General features: G+C 37.0%; 1 protein-coding gene across 2 annotated transcripts; it reads left to right on the forward strand.

Annotated features, from left to right (window-relative positions):
- The first annotated feature begins 322 nt into the window (after nucleotides 1–322).
- kctd5b (potassium channel tetramerization domain containing 5b) lies at nucleotides 323–18,988 on the forward strand. 2 transcript variants are annotated; one of them, XM_022674065.2, is made up of 7 exons: nucleotides 323–798; nucleotides 13,358–13,466; nucleotides 13,737–13,828; nucleotides 15,468–15,563; nucleotides 15,675–15,785; nucleotides 16,236–16,361; nucleotides 17,626–18,988. In XM_022674065.2, the coding sequence occupies exons 1-7, from the start codon at nucleotides 598–600 to the stop codon at nucleotides 17,653–17,655; spliced, it is 765 nt and encodes a 254-aa protein (XP_022529786.1). In that variant the 5' UTR covers nucleotides 323–597; the 3' UTR covers nucleotides 17,656–18,988. The 2 variants fall into 2 exon arrangements, with proteins under 2 accessions (XP_022529786.1, XP_022529787.1); XM_022674066.2 differs by lacking the exon at nucleotides 15,675–15,785 and having other exon boundaries at nucleotides 327–798.
- Nucleotides 18,989–21,138: the final 2,150 nt, after the last annotated feature.

The raw sequence follows: 21,138 nt of genomic DNA on the forward strand, positions 1-21,138 counted from the left end.
AATTTATATTTTTAAATATACTCGGTTATATTTGCCATACTTTGCAGTAAAATAAAAAAATACAATGAGAGATTAAAAAAAAAGATTAAAAATCCAAGTTCACATTTTTTTTTCTGTACATAAACAAAATGAGTGACACTACAGGGGTACTTTAGAGGGCAAAACTACATAATAAAGCACAGAACTTTATACTTAATATACCTCACTATTGTTTTTTATTATTATTTAAGTAATGAAAAAGGTTCCTTTTATAAACATCTCTGTACTGGAAACCGGGATCTGGCGCCCGCTGTCGGACAGTCTGAGAAAGTCTCAGCCTGAACTGCCCAACACCCAGTCTGGAGCTGGAGGCTGTCGGCGGCGCTCAGCTCGTCCCGCAGCTTCATCCGGAGCGCAGGAGTTCTCGGTCGGTCGGGCGGATCATGCTCTCTCTGAGACCGTGACCGTCCCGTTATTAACCTCAGCAGCGCGCCAGGGACCTGCGGACTCTCCAGACACTCAGTTCACTTCTGTTAGTCCTCTATGTAAAACCCACAGCCCGTGCTCGAGTCTGCGTTAGCTGGAGAGCTAACTCCTGCGCGGGGCGGAAGGGAGAACATGGCCGAGTGTCAGTGCGACGCGTCCGGCCACGGCTCTCGGCGCTGCCCGCTCCTGTCTACCGGAGAGAGCTCATCCAAGTGGGTGCGCCTTAACGTGGGTGGCACCTATTTCCTGACCACGAAGCAGACCCTGAGCCGGGAGCCCAAGTCCTTCCTGTACCGGCTGTGCCAAGCGGACCCCGAGCTGGACTCCGACAAGGTAACAGATCTAACCGAGCCGACCTGAGGAGGAGTTTTACTGGGCTTTATTCAGAGCTCCATGAGAAACACAGGGAAGTTCTGCAAAGTTCTGTTCAGATTTCTAATTCCACCTTAAATCTACACTCACTGCTGTCCCATTTAAGGTGGAATTAAAAAATGCAGTTAAACCAAATTCAGCACTTAGGTTTGAACTTTTTGACGTATTTTACATTTAAAATCATTTAGTTTACATTAAGTGTTTTTATGTGTAAAAATAAACACAATACTGTCTTTTGTAGTTAAACCTTTGTGAATTTGCACAGCGTTTATAAGGTAATAGCTAAAATAATTCCAATTATTTCTTAGCTAATTGACCTGAATTATTCAGAATTACATTAAAACAGTTTTATCTCATTGTATCTTACTCTTATAGCAAAGAACATTACGTTAACAAGGCCTGGGCGATATTGTAAAAAGAAATTCTCTCGATATTCTTCAAATATATGAGTGATTCTCAATTAGAAGTTTTTTTTTTCTTTCACAACAACTTTTTATTTGTAAATGGCCACACCATTTCAAGTGATATCCAAGCTACTGTTTCCTTTACGTACATTATTTTTTTATGTTTAAGCAGCAAGCACCTCTTTATATTTCAGTTTTATTTTTGGAAAAGGTGTGCAGTATGAAAATCACTAAAATCACATATAGACAAAACCAATCAAAACTAAAAAAAATTAGTTTAGTTTAGTTTTTCTTTAATTTTGTCACATTTTTCACCATTGTTTCATTAACAAAGTGTCTTACTCCACACTAGTTGCAAATTAATTACATCAAAAACATTATTGTTCAGTATAAATTATTGCACTTTTTCACTAAAATGATGAAAGACATTTGTTTTTGGCCATTTACTGCCAAATAATTTTGGTTTCCAAATATTCTTTGCATCCCATGTTCTGTAATGCATGAATAAAGCATTTGCATTCAGGATGAAACAGGTTCAGTATTGATATGTAGTTTGATTTTAGGTTGAGTGCAGCAGGACCATTTTGCATGGTCTCAAATCATTCACTCAACCATGGGAAAACAGGATACATTATCTACTAGGATGCACCTTGTTTTTGTTTTGAGATGTAGACCAACTGCTGTGTCGACTCTTTGGAGTTGATGTTATTGAATAATTGCTGTAAGCATTTGATTGAATTGATGAGCATTAGTGAGGTCAGGGTGTTGGATGATGTCAGATCACCACTCCACCTAATCCCCATCTCATCCCAAAAGTACTTTATGGATCATCATCATTCTAGAGAAAGCAGATCCTCTGCTCCACAGCTTAATGCCTGGAGGGAGGGGGGGGGATGGGGGGGCTTTATACCCATCTAGTCTACAACTAGCGTTAGGCATGATGCCAATAGGGTTATGTTTATTTGCTCCAGAAAGTCTTGTTGTATTGGCAACTAATGACTTCTTTACAAAGATTAGACAAGCTGTATATGTGCAGGGTGCAGCCTAATATAGCTGAATGCAGTCATCAGAATGGGTGTCCACTGAAGCAGTGTACGGCTGTGTTTTGTTTAAAATTATTACTGGGGGTTGGGTAGAGCTGAGGCTGGGATTTTTGGGGGAGATCTGGTGTTAATGTGGTTGCCCATATGGCAGTTCTGTACTGAAAGCAGCTTTGCTCTCGGAGGGGCAGCCTACTGTGAACACACAGCCCCTCTCTTCTACTGAGAACAAGGGTCCCTCTGTGGAGCCCAGGAGGCCTTGCTCTTTCCATCTACACTGTCATTGGCTGAACTCACCGGACTCGCCACAGCAGATGGTTTCAGGGCTCAGTGGTGACCACGCTGATGATGTCATCAATTTACTTCAGCAACGGCTGCCTTGGTTTTGCTTGAAAGTCACCCTGTGATTAAAAATGGACATTTTACTTCCATGTCTCTAGTCATATTAAGCAGAATTCATTATGTAATTTAAAAAACTGGACTTTTGTTTTTTCATCTTCCCTCTTCCATCAAATTGTGTTGATTAATGACTAAATCTATTTTTTTAATTAAATTATTATGTTTCACAAAATATGGGGTAAAATAATATAATATTAATGTCATAGATGTCTTATCAGTATCAGTGGATAAGGATGTCCTGATCAGGTCATTTTGCCCCCGATCAGCCAATACCAATTCGATCTCGAAATGTTGAGTATAAACAGATACCAGTCCGATCCGAGTCTTTAAATGCTGAGTATGAGTTGACACTGATCCGATCAGAGTCTCTAGATGCTGAATATTAGTCAATACCAATCTGATCTTAGTCTCTTAATGCTGCATATGAGTCGATACCATAGACTGTGTATAGGTCAGGCGCCCCCTGCTGTTCGGTTGCAGAAAGCTGTGTAACCCCACCCATTCCCATAGGTTTCAATGGCAAACAGACAACTTTCAATCCCGTTTTTTTTCCAGTATACTGTAATTCTACCTCCATTATTTAAATGCAACAGCTAGTGTAACCTCTGCTTATATTGTCAAATTTTTATATCCCCACAGAAAACATTTTAAACATTATTCAGCTCTATTCAAAAAGGTGTGGTTATCAGATCCGAGTGTCTAAATGCTCAGTATGAGCAGATACAGATCTGATCCGAGTCTCTAAATCAGGGGTGTACTTTAGAAACAGAATGAAAGATGGCCCGCTGTTAAGCAGGTTTTTATAATGTGAGATTCAAAGTTTGAACGCTAGGTGTCAGAAATGGCCAAAGAGTCGGAGAGAGTGCGCATTTCTAGCACAGAAAAACGGGCCAAAGAGTCTAAAAGCGGAGAGGCTGCGCATTTCTAGCGCAGAAAAACGGGCCAAAGAGTCTAAAAGCGGAGAGGGTGCGCATTTCTAGCGCAGAAAAACAGGCCAAAGAGTCTAAAAGCGGAGAGGCTGCGCATTTCTAGCGCAGAAAAACAGGCCAAAGAGTCTAAAAGCGGAGAGAGTGTGCATTTCTAGTGCAGAAAACAGTCAAAAGAGTCTAAAAGTTGCCGTAATTAAGGAGTTTTATGTTAAGAGACATCATGAAATTAAACATCAATTTGAAAAATCTTAGTTTACACAACACTGTCAAAGATAAAGATAGTAAGTCAAGTAAAATGTAATGTAAATGTAAATGTAATGTAAATGAAATAATTAGGAAAATGTATTATTTAAAGTGGTATTATTTGTTTTATTACAGAGTCTTTGGCCCATGACTTCAAATATATTTCTCCTTCTGGCCCCCAACAAAAAAAGTTTCATACAAAGTATTGAAAACATGCACCACATTTTTTTTTTTTTTTTAGACCTCTGTACTCTGTAGCACCGAGACGTTTTGGTCGGTTCTTTTTTGGCAACGGATTTCGATACCCAGCCCAAGTCAAGTCACTTTGTGCACGCGCGTGTAGTGGTACACACTCGACTACAACTGGACAATATATTGATATTTTTTCTGTGTTTTACTTTTACTTTTTACTTTTAAGGGTTTTAGAAAGCAATAATATCCAGTTTCACCTCCCCAATCAAACCACCCCACCTGTCATCAGATTAAAACATTTGGGGACCTTGGAGATCTTCCTTTGTTTCACTCAGAAATATGTCATGGTAAATGGTAGAAATAAGTGTTATATCTAATGAATTACGCCAGAAGAGGCACACTGTTTAAACATGGCTCTGAATGAAAGTTGAAAAACGGAATGGGAAAGCATTAGAGAGACCTTAAGACCTATTCTGCTTCAGTCTTAAGTCATAAATGTTTAAAAAGTGGATCTGTGCGCTCCAGAAAGCAGCTGGCAAAAGCTGAGCTAAAGCTAAAGCTGAAAACGTTTATTGCACGATCACATAAATAAAATAAAAGTGTAAAAAGTGTATAGAATGAAATCGAAAAATAAATGATAAAAATAATGTATTGTTGGAAAAAAGGGGGTAGTTCATTTTTAGCAAAACATTTATTTGTGAACAGCTTACAGATGTTAGATAGCAATGGAAATAATCTGAGCTTTGAAAATGGACTTTAAAAAATGTCAGTTTACAAAGCGAGTAAATGTAAAAAGAATATATTTTAAATCTGCTGGGCAATATGACAATATCATTGTGATTAATCCCTTAGTATTCTCCTCCCTTAGTATTTTGTGAATTTTATCTGTGTTTAAAAAACACTGACTTTAATTTGTGAAGTTCCTAAGTGACATATACTAAATATCCTGAGAGCATTATTACAGCACAGTGTGTGAATCTGTGATTGTTTATTTGACCTTATTTACAAAATGTAGGTGTACTGGAGTAGTTCTTGAAATAAATCTAGCTTCTTTTAAAAGTGTATTTCCATTTAAACGCTTAATTGAAATGTTTCACCTGCCATGTAACTATTTCTGACCTGATTTCTAGAACAGAATGTTTGTTGTGTCATATTTATATCATGTGCCCAAAATAAGAAAATCATAATTGAGCTGCTCACGAAATTGATCAGATTCAGTTTGGCAACAATATTCACATAACGGTATGGACTCTTGGGGGTTAAATCCAAGATTCTTCTATGGATTGGTGCATGTAAAAATAAACAAAACACATAAACAAGATCAGATGTCATTTTGAAAGAGCTTCCTCTTTTAGATCGTTTCACATTTGCAGCAGAAACAGAATCAGCATTTTGATCTGTTGGGTTGTCAGGCGCATGTGATATGATTTGTTGTTTATCACTGATGTGTTCAGTCAGTGCACAGTTGAGTAATTTTTTGGTTCATTTTTTTATGAGCGGATTTACTCGTGCTCAGAAAGCTTTTATGAATGAGGCACATGGCGTTTGGTGGCGTGGTGTTTGAGGCTGTGGTGTGTCCTCATGGACCACCTCCTGTCGTCTCACCTCCTCTCACGGCCTAATCTCAACCATTAATCTCAAAATAACCCTAATCCACACCAATCCTTTATAATCTCGCTCTTTGGGTCCTTTAAACCCAAAAAGAGATACACAAGCAGATTAATATCCACCCTATTTTTGAAATCTTGTATTTTTTAAGCAGTATTAAAGCTGCTTTTTACGCAACAGTGCTCACGTTAATGGAAAAACGAATATGAGGCCACAATACTGAAGCTTGTTGAGGGGTATTTTCTTTTAGCAATGTTTCATTAAAATAATGGTGCTTTTTTATTATCAACATTATTATCAATTTATGGGCATGTTATAATGATAATATAATAGGAAGAGTATAATATGAGTAATAATAATTATAAACTACTTTATATTTTTAAATATCCCAGAATAAAGCCACTGGTTTTGTACAAAGACAACATACCAGTCCAATCAAATTAAATGGGTTCTTCTCGCTAAGAAATATATAATGAATGATATTGAGGTCATGTTTAGGTGATGTTAATACAGCTCTGGGAAAAAAAGGAGGCCACTTAAAAATGTATTTATTTATTTATTTATTTTAATTTACCAAAATAAAAACTGCTGGAGTACAATCAAGAGAAAGATTGATAATCACAGCCACAAAACTGAACTAAAGCTGAACTGTTTGACTTTTTGTACCAGGAGTGGCATAAACTTATCCAAAAGCAGTGTGTAAGACTGGTGGAGAAGAACATGCCAAGATGTATCATGGCTGTAGTTAAAAAACAGGGTTATTTCTCTGTTATTCCCACTATTGTTTGCAAATAAATGCTCTATATGACAACATTTTTCTTTGGAATTTGGAAGAAATGTTGTCCATAATTTAAATAATAAAACAACAATGTTCATTTTACTCAAACATACCTATAAATAGCAAAATCAGAGAAACTGATTCAGAAAATGACGTGGTCACTTAATTTTTTCCAGAGCTGTATATTGTACATTAAGTTGATATCACTGTCATGACAGCCCTACTGGCATACGTAAAAATACCAAACAGAGCATTGGAGCTTATTTATTAGTTAGGCTACAAATAGGCAAGATGTAATCAGTTGGAGCCTGCAAGATTTCAAATACACACATTAATGCCTTAAATTAAATGGCTAGTGTCAATGATAATTTACTGTTGTAGAGTGTGTAGTTTAGTCTTAACCTTAATCTGTGTCTGCCAAACCGGAGCCAACTGTGTTAGAAGGGTATTAGTCCACCATGGGAAAAGCTGCCAGAAAAGATAGTTCACACCTTGACATAGATTCTACAAGTCATTGACCCTGTACAGGGAGGATGAACAGAGTTCTTCTAACAGTTAGAGTTAAAATAATGGAGGTGGAGAGTTATCTGTTCGAAATTTCTCCACGAGTGATAAAATAGGTTAAGATCAGTGGACTACAAACATAACAACATACACTGATAAAGTATAACGTAACAGTTTTACATCCTGTAGTGCTTTTTCTTCATACTTTATTATTCTCCTTTCACTCTGTTCTTCAGTGGTCAGGACCCCACAGGACCACCACAGAGCAGCTATTATTTGGGTGGTGGGTCATTATTCTCAGCACTGCAGTGGTACTGGCGTGGTGTTTGTATGTTAGTGTGTATGGACATAGTATGAGTGGATTATGCCCGGATCAGACTACATGATTTTAGCTCGATTTTGACCCGATTTTGTTGGTGTCGACAAATTGCGTGCGTCAGATCTGAATTTTAGTGTAGCGAGTGATAAATGTCTGTATAGGGTGACACAGTCAAAGAGCAGTAATTTGACTAAATTGAAAGACTAGCATGTTAGAATTTTTTTGGACTCTGACCAATAGGAAGACAGAGCGTTCTGTTGCGCACAAATGTAAACATGGGAAAAGAAAGCAGGACGGTGCTCCTGCAGTTGAAATATTCTGTTTACATTCATTGAAACCTAAGTAGTTACATCTTTACCATACCTCAAATTCTCTCTGGAGTACTCAAAGCATGTAATGTCCATTTGGGTCACCCAGGAACGAGCCCACAGTCGCTTTTCCCTCTTTTGTTAGTTTTTCGGAGCACAAAAGCACTACCATCACGCAAAGGGCTTCTGTAGCCATGATTGTCAGATTCTATGCTTCTTCCCCGCGATGACCTATGAACTCACGCGAGGACGTTGATAATGATTGGTCGGTGACTAACATGTAGTGTTGCCAGTCCCCCGAGAACGACACAAAACAAAAATAATTGCTTAATCTGACATAGTGAACATTGTGAGGGACAAAAATGTCTGAGCTTGGTATAAGACACAGCAGTGCTGCTGGAGTTTTTAAACACCTCAGTGTCACTGCTGACTGACTGAGAATAATCTACCAACATTGTCCTGTGAGCGCTGATGAAGTAATGGAGAGGATGACCAGCACCAACTGTGCAGCAACAGATGAGCTTCTGTCTCTGACTTTACATCTACAATGTGGAGCAGCTAGATAGGACTGTGTAATGAAGTAGACAGTGAGTGGACAAAATGTTTGATTTTTTTTTCTTTGTCACTTTTCTGTAGCTGTCAGGCCTGGCCTGTCACAACATTTACACAAGCAATATATAGAAATGTTTATGAATGAACATTATTGATTTTTTAGCTAGTAAAGCTTTTCTGACAACGGCAGGAATAACTTCACCTCTACACATACAGTGTATCACAACAGTGAGTACACCACTCACATTTCTGCAGATATTTAAATATATCTTTTCATGGGTCCACACTGACAAAATAACACTTTGACACAATTTTTACACAAATTTATTCTTCCCTCAAAATAACTCAATATACAGCTATTAATGTCTGAACCACCGGCAACAAAAGTGAGTACACCCCTAAATGTCCAAATTGAGCACTGCTTGTCATTTTCCCTCCAAAATGATATAGGAGCATTGCATTTCATTAAGGGACACATGAACTCCAATATGTACTGTGAAATACTGAAGCAGATCTTGATCCCCTCCCTCTGGAAACTGGGTCGCAAGGCAGTGTTTCAGCATGATAATGACCCCGAACACACCTCTAATACGATCACTGCTTTATTGAAGTGGCTGAGGGTAAAGGTGATGGATTGGCCAAGCATGTCTTCAGACCTAAACCCAATAGAACATCTTCTTCAGAGCTCCTCAAGCGGAAGGTGGAGGATCGCAAAGCCTCGAATATCCACCAGCTCTGTGATACCATCATGGAGGAGTGGAAGAGCATTCCAGTGGCAACCTGTGAAGCTCTGCTAAACTCTATGCCCAGGACAGTTAAGGCAGTTCCGGAAAATAATGGCCACACAAAATATTGACACTTCAAGAACTTTCACTCACTTTTGTTGGCGGTGGTTTAGACATTAATGGCTCTGTATATTGAGTTATTTTGAGGGAAGCATACATTTACCCTGTTATAAAAGCTGCACAAAGAATACTTTTCATTGTGTCAACGTGTTATTTTGTCAGTGTTGTCCCAAGAAAAGATATACTTAAATATCTGCAGAAATGTGAGGGGTGTACTTACTTTTGTGATACAATGACAATGTGATACAATACAAAACAAACTTTACAGGTAAGATGAATAAAATCTCCCAAACTTTTATTCATTACAATTTTATTTCTTTAGAAGGAAATTATCTTTTATTACAATTATTTCTGCTACAATATAATAATGGAATTATTTAGTAAACAAAAAGTGTTAAAAAAAAAAAAAACATATACTATTATATTTTTGATTCTTTAAAGTAGCACCTCTTGCTTAGAGGACAGTTTTGCACATCTTGCCTGCATTTTCTCAGTCAGCTTTATGAGGCAGAGTCACTTTGAATGGCTTTCAGTTAACAGCTGTGCTGAAATTACTGGAATGTCTTGCCTCTTAATGTGTTTGAGAGCATCAGTTGTAAAGATGTGAAGATGTAGAGTTGGTATACAGTGACTAGCCCTATTTAAATAATGTTATAATCCATATTATGGCAAGAACTACCCAAATAAGTAAAGATCGCAAAGATCATTAAAAACGTTGTAAAGATGTAAACCTAACTATGCTATCATCAACTGGTTTCAACTATCATCAACTGGTTTACACTCTTTCTTTTTCATCTCCTGGTTTCTAGCTGTGTATTGGAGCAGGAAACTGTGTTTTTCTGCTAAAAAGATACATGCTGTACGAGGGTAGCTGAGCTAACTTAGCCTTAGAATTTGTTGACTCAGTCTTATACTGTAAATTTCACGTACCGTATTTTTCGCACTAAAAGGTGCAGTTAAAATCATTTAATTTACCCAAAAATAGTCAGTGCACCTTAAAATCTGGTGTGCCTTATGTATAAATTCCACCAGTCAGGTTGTACAGCGTTATACAGGAGTTTCAGTGTAGTTCTCCAGCATTACCCGCTAACCGCACCTCTTTGTTTATTCAGAGTGGAGTATTATCGGCGTGTAGCCTGCTGCTAACCCTGGCTGCTGGAGCAGTATTAGCATTAGCCATTATCTACAGCGCTATTTCTTTTGCCGTTCAGAGGTGAGTATTTCAGACTGTAGTCTGTGCTTTTACCATATCAAAACAAGCTATGTGAGACGAACCACTAGCTAATATCGCCCTGGCTTACCGGAAGACTCAGGGTTCTTCAGTGTAGCGCTGTCAGGTGGCATCAGTTGCTAACTGCTAGCGGTTAGCTGCTTATGCTAATGCGCCAGCTTTAGTGGAAATCTGTAAATCTAAGCTTACTTTAAAAAAAAAAAAAACAGACGCGCTTTACTCACCCAGATAAACAGTTCTAAGAGGACAACATTCAGCACTTGTTTGACTTTTCTAAAAATCTTTTTTTTTTAAGAATTACAGTTTTGTTAACTTAAATTAGTTTAGCTTGCCACCCAGAAGCAAGGGGGGAAAACATGGCGACACCCCCCTTCCTACTACTAGTAACTAGTGTCACATGAAATGCCCCTGAAAATCCAGTGCACTTATTTATGAAAATAGAACAGAAAATAGACATTTATTAATAGTGCTCCTTATATTCCGGTGCGCCTTATAGTGCGAAAAAATACGGTACTTGTGACTTGTGTGGCAATGCTGAGTATAAAATAAATTTGCACGTTAGAATAGCACTGCTATTCACACATTTCTGACTAAAATTGTACTGCTGAGGTAGCTAGTTAAACGTGTGATTAAAAAGTGGATAAAAATAGTAGATTGATTAAATAGCTTTGCTGAGGTAGCAAAATGTATTGTGCTTTGTTGGTTTGTTTCCTGGGATATGTTGTTTTTAGGGTAGTGTTAAATGTTTAATAAATATTTTTAATTGTGGATTTATAATAGCTTTTTTAAAACTAAAATGTATGCAAAGGTTAATAGTATGGCAAGTATAATAAAAACACTTCATATTCAGCCTTTGGTCAAATCTTTCTTTTTGTTTGGTTTGTTTGGTTTCGGATTAATCTTAAAATAAATCTTATTTTATATGAAACCCCTGGTAAAACATAAAAACTGGTGCTGCACAATATTCCCTTTATAATTCTATTTCACTTTTAAACTTGGGTCACAATACATGAAATAGTACCAAGTACTGGTTGATGGTTGTTTTACAAACAGAGGTGTGCAAATTCATTGTTTCCATACCCAAGTAGAAATTTTGCTTATCTATACTTTACTAATATAATTATTTGTCATCTGACTTTTTACTTCTACTTCTTACATTTTTACACCGTTTGTCTGTACTTTCTACTCCTTACATTTTAAAAATAGCATCATTACTCCTATTTCATTTTATCATTACTCCTATCATTATTCTAGCATTTTAGCTAGAATAAAAACATATTCAGATAAATCTCTCCACCCAGATAGAGTGAATTCGACTGTGGTTGGATAAGAAGTATAAACATATACCACTCTGACACCCTGTTGGTTTTTACTGTGATCCATCACACCCTCACACATCGCATCACACTCCAGCAAGAACATAGCAGACGTATGTAGTCTAGTATGAAGATGATCTGTGCAGAGACTCAAGAGAACTCGAGCCAAACATCCCAATTAAGTTTCTTTAATATATTTACATTGTACAAAAATGCATTCATTTTCAGTGGGCATATATGCAGCTGAAACAGGAAGCCTAGTGCTTCCCAAATGTATCAATATTAACATTTTAATCTAACATTATAGTCATTATGGCTTTTAAAATATATATATTTTAGGGAGGGGGGATTATGCACACCCTGTGGTGCAGCCTAAGCTTTTGTTCTTAATGTCATTTTTTCCTCTTACATTACTTTTACTTTCATACTTTACTTTTATACTCTAGTTTTGAAACCAGCACTTTTACACTTACTTGAGTAAAAAGCTTGAGTTGATACTTCAACTTCTACAGACGTATTTTGAACCCTAGTATCTATACTTCTACCTGAGTACTGAATGTCAATACACCTTAGTTTATCACTCAGATGTCACTAGTTAATTATCTAGTTAATAATCTGTGTAAAACAAATGAACATCTGGATTCACGTTAAGTGGATTGAGAGATGTTTATTACTGTCATATAAAGTATAAAAAATCAAACTATTTAATAGATAATAGATTAATACCAAGATAGCAAATGCTCTAGAATTCTTAATGAGTCTCTAGATTGACTTGTTATAGTACAACGACTGTTGTTTTCTTTTCTGTTTATAACATCAACAATGGCAGAAGCTTGGTTGCTGATGAGCAGGCTTGATAAAACAATAAAAAAAGTAATTATGTACTTTTTCCTTACTTTTCCTTTTTCCACATGAATCAGGACCTCAGATGCCCCAGTAAAACTGCAGTTTTAAACCCTAATGGTAATTTCAGCATCTGCTGCTGTTGCTGATTCTGTCGTTGTATCTTTAGAATTCTTTCACAGGCTCATCTGAGGTTCTTGCAGTGTTTCCGTGCAGAGTGTAGATTTTCACTTTGTGTGTGTCTGTGTTTTATTTATGAATCACGCCTGCCATTAAGGAGAGAGCTCTGGTGTACTGAAGCAAACATGCACCACTCTGTGCATTAATCTTTGACTGCATTTAAACTCACATTCCTCCAGCCTGACTCTCCTACTGTCGTAGGGACGGATACTTCACTAAAAGTGCAGCACAGAGCGGGGGTCATGATGTGATGCTTCACTATGTGCAGGGGAACAATTCCTAATTTTAAGAAAATGATATCAGATATGGCAGAAATATTCAAAAGAATCCACAAACTACAGGATCGGATTTATTCGGGTGTAGATTTTTTAAATGGCTGTGTTTTACATTTTTTACTGCTGAAGAGTAGAATGTGATGGGTGATGCTGGTCTGTTACGCTATATTATGCTCTAATATGCTTAAATATGTGGTGCTCGTTTCTTTAAAAATAAATCTGCATGGTTGGAGAACATTGCCATAGAAGTGACATTTTTGATTCTGTAGTAAGCTTTTGTAAATGATAAAATGTTAAAGAATGTTTCCAATGAGTTCTGGGGACTGAAAAATCTGCCTAGTGGTTATTAACCAGTTTCAGGCCTAAATATGAATTTGGTGACCAGATGAAATAAAAAAAAAGAAAGTATTGGCTTTAAACAACTGCCCACATTTCTTATATTGGTGCACTCCCAGTTTTTATTTCTCATGGCGTGCATAACTCATGCGTTCTTCTTTGGCTGTTGTTTAAAATTTAATGTGTGTGTGTTGTCTCCTTCTCTCTCTCCCTGGCAGGATGAATCAGGGGCGTATTTGATCGACAGAGATCCGGTGTATTTTGGGCCCGTGCTGAATTACCTGCGACACGGAAAGCTTGTCCTCAACAAGAATCTGACGGAGGAAGGTGTGTACAAACAAATATGCATAAAAACAGAGATCACATTACTAGTATTATTATTACTACTGTTATACGTAGTAGTAGTAGTAGTAGTAGTAATAGTAAGTGCCATTAAGGCGGTTCTGAACCACACTGAACCAGGTACTGTTTGAGTATATAAGTTTTTTAAATGACTTAATAATAATATGAATATAAATGCATGTTTTTTTTTATTTCATTTACTTTACACTCACTGACGTAAATAGACTGTTGTAAAGTAAATTATGTGGGTTTCAGGTGCTCTGGAAGAGGCAGAGTTCTACAACATTACTTCATTAATTAAACTCATCAAGGAAAAGATTAGAGAACGAGATGCCAAGATTACACATGTAAGTAAATGCTGACACAATTAAGGGGCTTCTATTTTATGTGTGTGTTATATTTTGTGAAAAAAAAATCACTAACAATATCTGCAGGGATTTTTTGCCAGCAGCTCATTTCCGTTATAGCCATAACATGGTTGTGTTGTTAGAAATTCGTCCTTCAGGAGTCAGGAGACAGCTTCAGAGTTGACTTGAGTTTATTCTTCTGCAGACAGAAAATCATACATGGGCACAGCCTAGTTAGTCGCTGCTCTCTCTCTAAGACCTTTTGGGACCTTGCATACATTGGAAACTGCTTTAAACACTGCAGGGGGTGCAGGAGAAGAATGAATAGGAGTTTAGGCAGAGGTATGTGGGGGTATCATCATTGGGGGTTGATGATGTCACCTTACACAGAGATGTGTAAGGGGGTAAGAATCAGTGTAAGGGGGCAAAGTGATTAAATAACATAGCAAAAGTGAATTCTACAAGAGACCTAAAGAAAGAACTATTTATGGCTTTACAGAATCTCTCTGGGTTTACATGAAGAGTTGCCTTGCGCTTTATAATGAATTATAGTACAATCAATTTCATTGTAATATATTATAATACTATAATATATTTGGCCACCCACATTAATTATGTTTACATGTTAAAGCAATATCTCAGATTTTTTTTTTAGTTTAAGAAATGTAACTAAATTACATTACTTATTTGTTTTGGATTCTTTGCTAAATTTAGAACCTCTGCAGGTTATTTACATCTGAAATATAATATTAACCAGTATTAATGTTTTTTGTTGTCCCTTAAATTGGTATTTGTCCTTTTTTCATATTGATTGGGCCCATATACAGTCCCCTTCAAAAGTTATAAAGGTAAAGTTCTATTCACTTTAATTTACTTTAAGTTTATCTGTTCCAGTATTTTTGTTCACAAGAAAAATGGGTGGGTTCAGACAGAGATCCAGATATAAATACTTGGAAATAAAAGCTGCAATAATGATCTTTTGTGTCATATTAATATTTTAATTTAAATTGACCTCACTGTTCTAATATTTTGTAGGGCACTGTTGAAACATTGTGCTTTTTAGCTTTTTTATGTGTGGTGAAAAATAGTAGCTCTGTGTAGAAAATAATGAAAATAATAATAACAAAAACATTCTTCTGACATAAAATTGCAGAAAAGCAGTACATAATTCAAAATTGTCAATATTTCTAATATTTCTGACTCCATTATATACAACTTTATTTAAAAAATCATATTCAGTACAAATAAGTGTGTCAACTTTGCTATTTTTTGTGTAATGACTGTAAAAGGTCATAATTAATAGGATGGAAAAACTGTTAAAATAGATCATATTTAACATCTATTATATTTCACATCATGAATGACATACCAAAATTAATAGAAATTTCCCACCTACATTTGTGGAACTGGTGTGTAGTAGCATTGGCTTTTTTTTTGCTTTTTTTTTGTTATTTTAGCCATTTCTCGTTTTCTGCAAATAAATGTTTTAAATGATAATACCTTTATTTGGAATTTGGGAGAAATGTTGTCCAGAAACTGAGGTGGTCTTTTAATGTGTTCCAGAGCTGTAGTTTCCAGCTAAGTGATCAATCTCTCTTTCTTATTCTTGTCTCTGTCTCTCCCTCTTCCTCGCCTCCAGACTCCAGTGAAGCATGTGTACCGCGTGCTGCAGTGTCAGGAGGAGGAGCTCACTCAGATGGTCTCCACAATGTCGGACGGGTGGAAGTTTGAGCAGGTAAAACAGACAGTTCTTACTCATTTAGTTAGTCGCTGTCGCCCGCGCGGGTCAGGCTGAAGCGCAGTGTGTGATGTGGGCCCCGCCCTGTGCTCTGATTGGTTCTTTCAGCTTGTCAGTGTAGGTTATGGGCGAGCACAGAAGTCAGAGTTTCTCCTCATTGTGTCTCGGGAAGTGAAGGGGGAGGAGTCGAGTCAAACTCACCCCGCCCACAGCGGAGAGGTGTGTTTTAAGAATCCCACTGTTCCCACCATGTGTCCTCCTGCCGGTCACTGCATGACCTGTTCACGCCCACCAGCTACTATGATGATGATGTTGTTGATGTTGTTGTCCATGCTATTGTCCATGCTGTTGCTGGCCATATTGTTCTATAGGTGTGTAAATGTCTGTTTATTGAGCATGATTGCGCATGCCTAATTTGTGTTTGTGAGTTTCTGTATTTTTTGTGTGATTCTTAGCAACAGGGCCCCAGTCACGCAATGTGGGCATGTCCAAGCATGTTACCACTGTCACACAGCAGTGTGTGTGTGTGTGTGTGTGTGTGTGTATACACCACTGCCTTTCACTGTATACTCGTGTGTAATGTGATTCAGTGTTGTTTTACCAACTCAAATTTGACAATATAACAGATGTAATTTCTTTGTCTGTGTGTGTGTGTGTGTGTGTGTACAGCTGGTCAACATTGGCTCCTCCTATAACTATGGTAATGAGGACCAGGCAGAGTTTCTGTGTGTTGTCTCCAAGGAGCTTCACAACCATTCATATGGGAACAACAGTCAACCAAGTGAAAAAGCCAAGGTAAGCTGTGTTTTGTGTTTTAGTACAGTTTACTATGAATAACTAAGAATGTTCACTTCACCTTCTACTAACTTAAATATTCAGTCATTTTGTCTAAGGGTGGCTAATCTAGAAAATGTCTGACTCTCCAGATAAACCAACAATATCTGCTACTCGTTTCCATGATTCATATGTCCAGTTGTCCATGTTTATGTGCAACAATGCACCAAATGCATAAAAAAGAAGAAACAGCAAAAATAGTAACATAGCTCTGGTAGGAACTAACAGTTCAGAAAGCAGAAGCTGGGACCTTTGAACTCCCTTGTCTGCCATTGGTCATAATTAATTTGGATAAAGTAAAAAAAGGTTTAGGTGTCTTATGTCTATAGCATTATGATAGCATTATTTATACCATAATTGGTATTTTATTCCTGGATTTTGTAAGCAGTCAGCTGCAGAACCATCATTAAAAGTAAAAGAAGCACTTGGACTGATAATTTGGACTGACTGTCGGGTAATTTTTGCTATACTTTATTACCCTACTGGTGACATAAAGCTATTATTTTCAGCTGAAAGTGCGAAAGTAGATCATAAGCTCACCAGCTGCAGAGCGTTTTTCTTTTTTTTTTAGCTTCTGGCTGGATAGAAAGCTGTATCACGTTCAGCTGCTCCGCTGTATTGTGATTGGCTGTGAAGTCAGTGGGCGTGGCAATACCGGCAGTGCCTTCCACAGAACAACTTCCTGGGCACAGTGCTGCCACTCAATTCCCAATTAGCCAATTTGTCCCTCAAAAACATTTGGGTCACAGTGGCAAACAAAAAGTAAGCTTAAACGAGAGAGCTGCAGCGTAACTGCAAAGCTGATGGTGAGAGCAAAAGCCTGATCGGCAACATACAGTCAGAGAGACCCGTAAGCAAAAATGCACATTTTTAAATGTGAAAAAGACCAAGAGTTTACTCCACTACACAAATCATTGTTTTGCAAGTAAGACATTTTTCCTTTCAATGTGAAGTTTTTTTTGCTTCACTGAGTTTTATTCTCTCATAAATTCAAGTTTTGTTTTATCATTTTGGCACAAATCTGATTCCATAAACAAATCCGCTAAATGTGCTGAATTTGGCCCTCTAGTAAGATCAGTTGTGTTGAGGCTGTCATAGGTTTAGTTAGGAACTGTTTCTGTAACGTCACGCAAGAGTGTATATTTGTGCACTGTATAAGTGTGAGCTGTGTGTGTGTTTCGAATTTGATCACTCTTCCTCACATATTCCTTTCTCTGTTTCTCAGCTACTCCAGGAGCGAGGGTCCAGAATATGAGCTCCTTAAACACCAAAACCCTCCAACATATCAGCACTCAAACCGGAACATTCCACGAGCATGTGCAGAACATGTAGCATGGCCACAGATGTGCAGATTGTGTGTGAACACGGACCAAACACGAACACACCAGCGCTGAGCTGGTCTACTGTAGCTGTGTCTTTTTATGCAACAGATTCATTCCAATTCCACTATAGGCCCTGCACAGTGATTTGGACTTTACCATGTGCTTTCAGTATTCTAGGGAAATTATTTCAGGTTGATTTCATGTCTAAAACAATACAACAGTCAGTTTATTAAGAATCTAAATGTTCACAGACAGAATATGCAGAATATGAATATGAATATTAATATTGAGCCACACAGTGCACCATAGACTTAACTTTGGCAATCTAATATCTGAAAAACATCCTTTTTTTAAAGAATTCTGTAACTAAACAAAATTGATTTACGTGTTAATGCACTTAAAATGATACGTGATCACTGTGCAAGACCTTTAAACCGTAATATTGTGTTCGTAATATTCTGTTTTTCAATCCTATACTGTAGAAGAGGAGGACATGACTGATCTAAATCTCAGGGATTTGATCCACATGTGGGGAAAAAACAAGCAATCACTTCTCTTTGACACTCTGTCCCTGCAGGCCTTAACCCAGCCTTATGTAATCTCACTTCACCCTCTATCCAGTAAATCCATGTTTGAATGCAATATTTTATAAACTAATATTTATAATGGGTATATTACATGTTACATTTAAATCAAATGCATTCCAATTACATTTTTCAGCAGACTGATAAAAACAATAATAACATATACTTGTATTAATAGTGCATTATTGTTGTTATTATTATTATTATTATTATTATTATTAATCAAACTGTATATTTGTTTTAAACTGTTTGTTTGCCCCTTTAAAAAATATTTTATTGCACGGTGCTTTTTTTCATCTGATCAGTAGAGGTAAACAGGTTATACCACAGGTTTAATAATATAAAGCAGGTAGAAAAGACAATCATTTTAATTTCAGTGTGTTGGCATTTAGTCGAATATAATTCCAGTCTCCATTTTCTGCTTTCCAACTCCTTCCTATGTGCTGTCAATAATACCTTAAAAACTAATCCTGTACACCCATTGAAGTCTCTGCGTATATAAACATTTGCACACACACACACACACACACACACACACACACACATTCAAGAGTAAGGTATTTCACTTTTTGCTGAGTCACACAAATACCCCAAAACAGAAAAAAGCACATTTTCACAAGCTGTCACTCTTACACTGCTGTACACAGAGTGTTATGCTATAAAGCTGTTTTTAACAAACCTCTCTCTGTTTCTGTCTGTTTCTTTCTCAGACTGCTGCTATTTCACTACATCCCTAAGCTAAGTGAAACAAGATAATTTATATTGACAGTGTTGATTGATGGTGTACATAAAAAATATTTTTGTGCACACTATTATATACAAACAAGTAAATCTTGCTATGCAAACAAGTCACATATCTATTTGTATGGATAATTCTAGTCAGAAGTCAATGCTCATGATTATTAACACCCAATTAACTAACTCACAATGTAACTATTATTAGTGGTTTCATCTGCCAGTCATTTTAAAGTGTTTTTGAGGGTCATGATGCCATTTATATTATACCAACCAGGCTGTGAAATGGAGAGACTTTGTTTTATTAAAACAGATGAAACACTTTGAAAAATGCTGGGAAAGATGAAATACAGGGGTGTAAAAAAAGTGTTTGGACTTTCATGAGTTTTTTTTTTTTGCATGTTTGTCAGTCTCGAATGTTTAAGATCATCAAACAAATTTAAATATAAGTCAGAGAATGAAGGTTTGAAGAAATTAAGTTTTTTTTTTTATTATTAAGGGCGAAAAATCCTAACCTACACAATCCTGTGTAAAAAGTGTTTTCCCCCCTAAACCTAATAACTGGTTGGACCATGCTTAGCAGCAACAACTGCAATTAAGCGTTTGCTGTAACTTGCAGTGAGTCTTTCACAACGCTTTGGAGGAATTTTGGTCCACTCTTCTTTGCAGAAGTGTAATTCCACTACATTGGAGGGTTTTCCAGCATGAACCACCTTTTTAAGGTCATGACACAGCATTAATAGTATACAGGTCAGGACTGTGACATGAATGTGAACGGTTAAATCGGAATACATGCGTCTTTTTGCTTTTACACATGAGCTACATGCTGCTCTCTCGTACTTACGTATCTCTTGGTGCAGCTGTGCAGCTATAGCTGCAAAAACAGCAAAAGCAAACCGCCTGGCCTTTTTCACTTCCTCTACCTGAGCATGTACTTCAGACCAGCCACTCGAGCTTAAAAAGATGCTTAACATATGAGCTGCTAACGCATCCATTTCCTTTTATAAAGCTATGAGTCGTCTCTCTAAAATAACTTTTTTTGTTGTTGTTGTTGGTGAAGAAGGTAACGTTTTTACACGTATCAATGTGCGCATGTGATTTCAGGCATTTCAGGAATAGATCAAGTCAATAGTCAAGCCAAATCTGATCTGAGCAAAAAAATGCGATTTAAGCAATGTGACTTGTAATGTGAACATAGCTTTAGTCTCTATGTTAAGCTAAAACAAAGGCATTGCTATATGGGTCAGCCAGACTTCTTTTTGTACTAGTTTTCTCCAGTTTCCAAGAGTCTGGATTTTGTACCATTTCTGGTTATTGACTGTACCTGAAGAGCTTAAATAACAAAAATATAGAGAACAATTGGGGTGTTTTGAAACTTTTGACAAGTAGTGTATGCCAAATGAACTGTTGGATAATGTAGTGCCCTAAAAAGGGCCAACATACTCACTAGTGCCCTAAAACGCAAATAGGGATCCATCCATACGGTCACTGCAGCGGTCGCTAATGCAGTGCTGCCCTCTAGTGAACAGCCTCTCTCTGGTTGAGTATTTCTACAGTTTCTCTCAATGTTTTTAAGGAATGGATTTGTATTAAAGTTTTACATTCCAAAAGAAACAAATAGACGCATCCGCAGTTATATTATTTTAGTGTAGAGTTCAGAAGGTTAATTATCTTTTATTTATGCTGGAATGTATGCTCTTTCACTCTTGTCTTTCCCAGCTGTTGAAGGTAGAATATGGAGCTACTCTAGCGTTTCTTTTTTTCTGTTAAAACTCCCAGTTAAACTCAGTTACTCAGCACATTTCAATATTATAGTTTAAAAAACATCAAAACTACCCTGAAATATTATATATAATACAGGTGTAAATAATTGTGACAAATACAATTATGTTTAACCTCCAAAAGCTTAGTCTTATTCTGTTGTGATTAAGTTGATGTTTTATAATCACCTGAAACCATATACAGCTTTGGAAAAAATAAGAGACTACTTAAAAATTACAAGTTTCTTTGATTTGACCAAATTGAAAACCTCGAATATAATCAAGAAGAAGGTGGGTGATCACAAGCCATCAAACCAAGCTGAACTGCTTGATAACT

The sequence above is a fragment of the Astyanax mexicanus genome, chromosome 6 (genome assembly GCF_023375975.1).
Source record: "Astyanax mexicanus isolate ESR-SI-001 chromosome 6, AstMex3_surface, whole genome shotgun sequence".
NCBI lineage: Eukaryota > Metazoa > Chordata > Actinopteri > Characiformes > Acestrorhamphidae > Astyanax > Astyanax mexicanus.

Bases quoted from the DNA above. Each gene is read 5' to 3' on its own strand.
- kctd5b (XM_022674065.2), top strand. From the start codon at position 598: ATGGCCGAGTGTCAGTGCGACGCGTCCGGCCACGGCTCTCGGCGCTGC. The intron at 799-13,357 runs GTAACAGATCTA...TCTCCCTGGCAG, and splicing joins CCGAGCTGGACTCCGACAAG to GATGAATCAGGGGCGTATTT. The intron at 13,467-13,736 runs GTGTGTACAAAC...TGTGGGTTTCAG, and splicing joins CAAGAATCTGACGGAGGAAG to GTGCTCTGGAAGAGGCAGAG.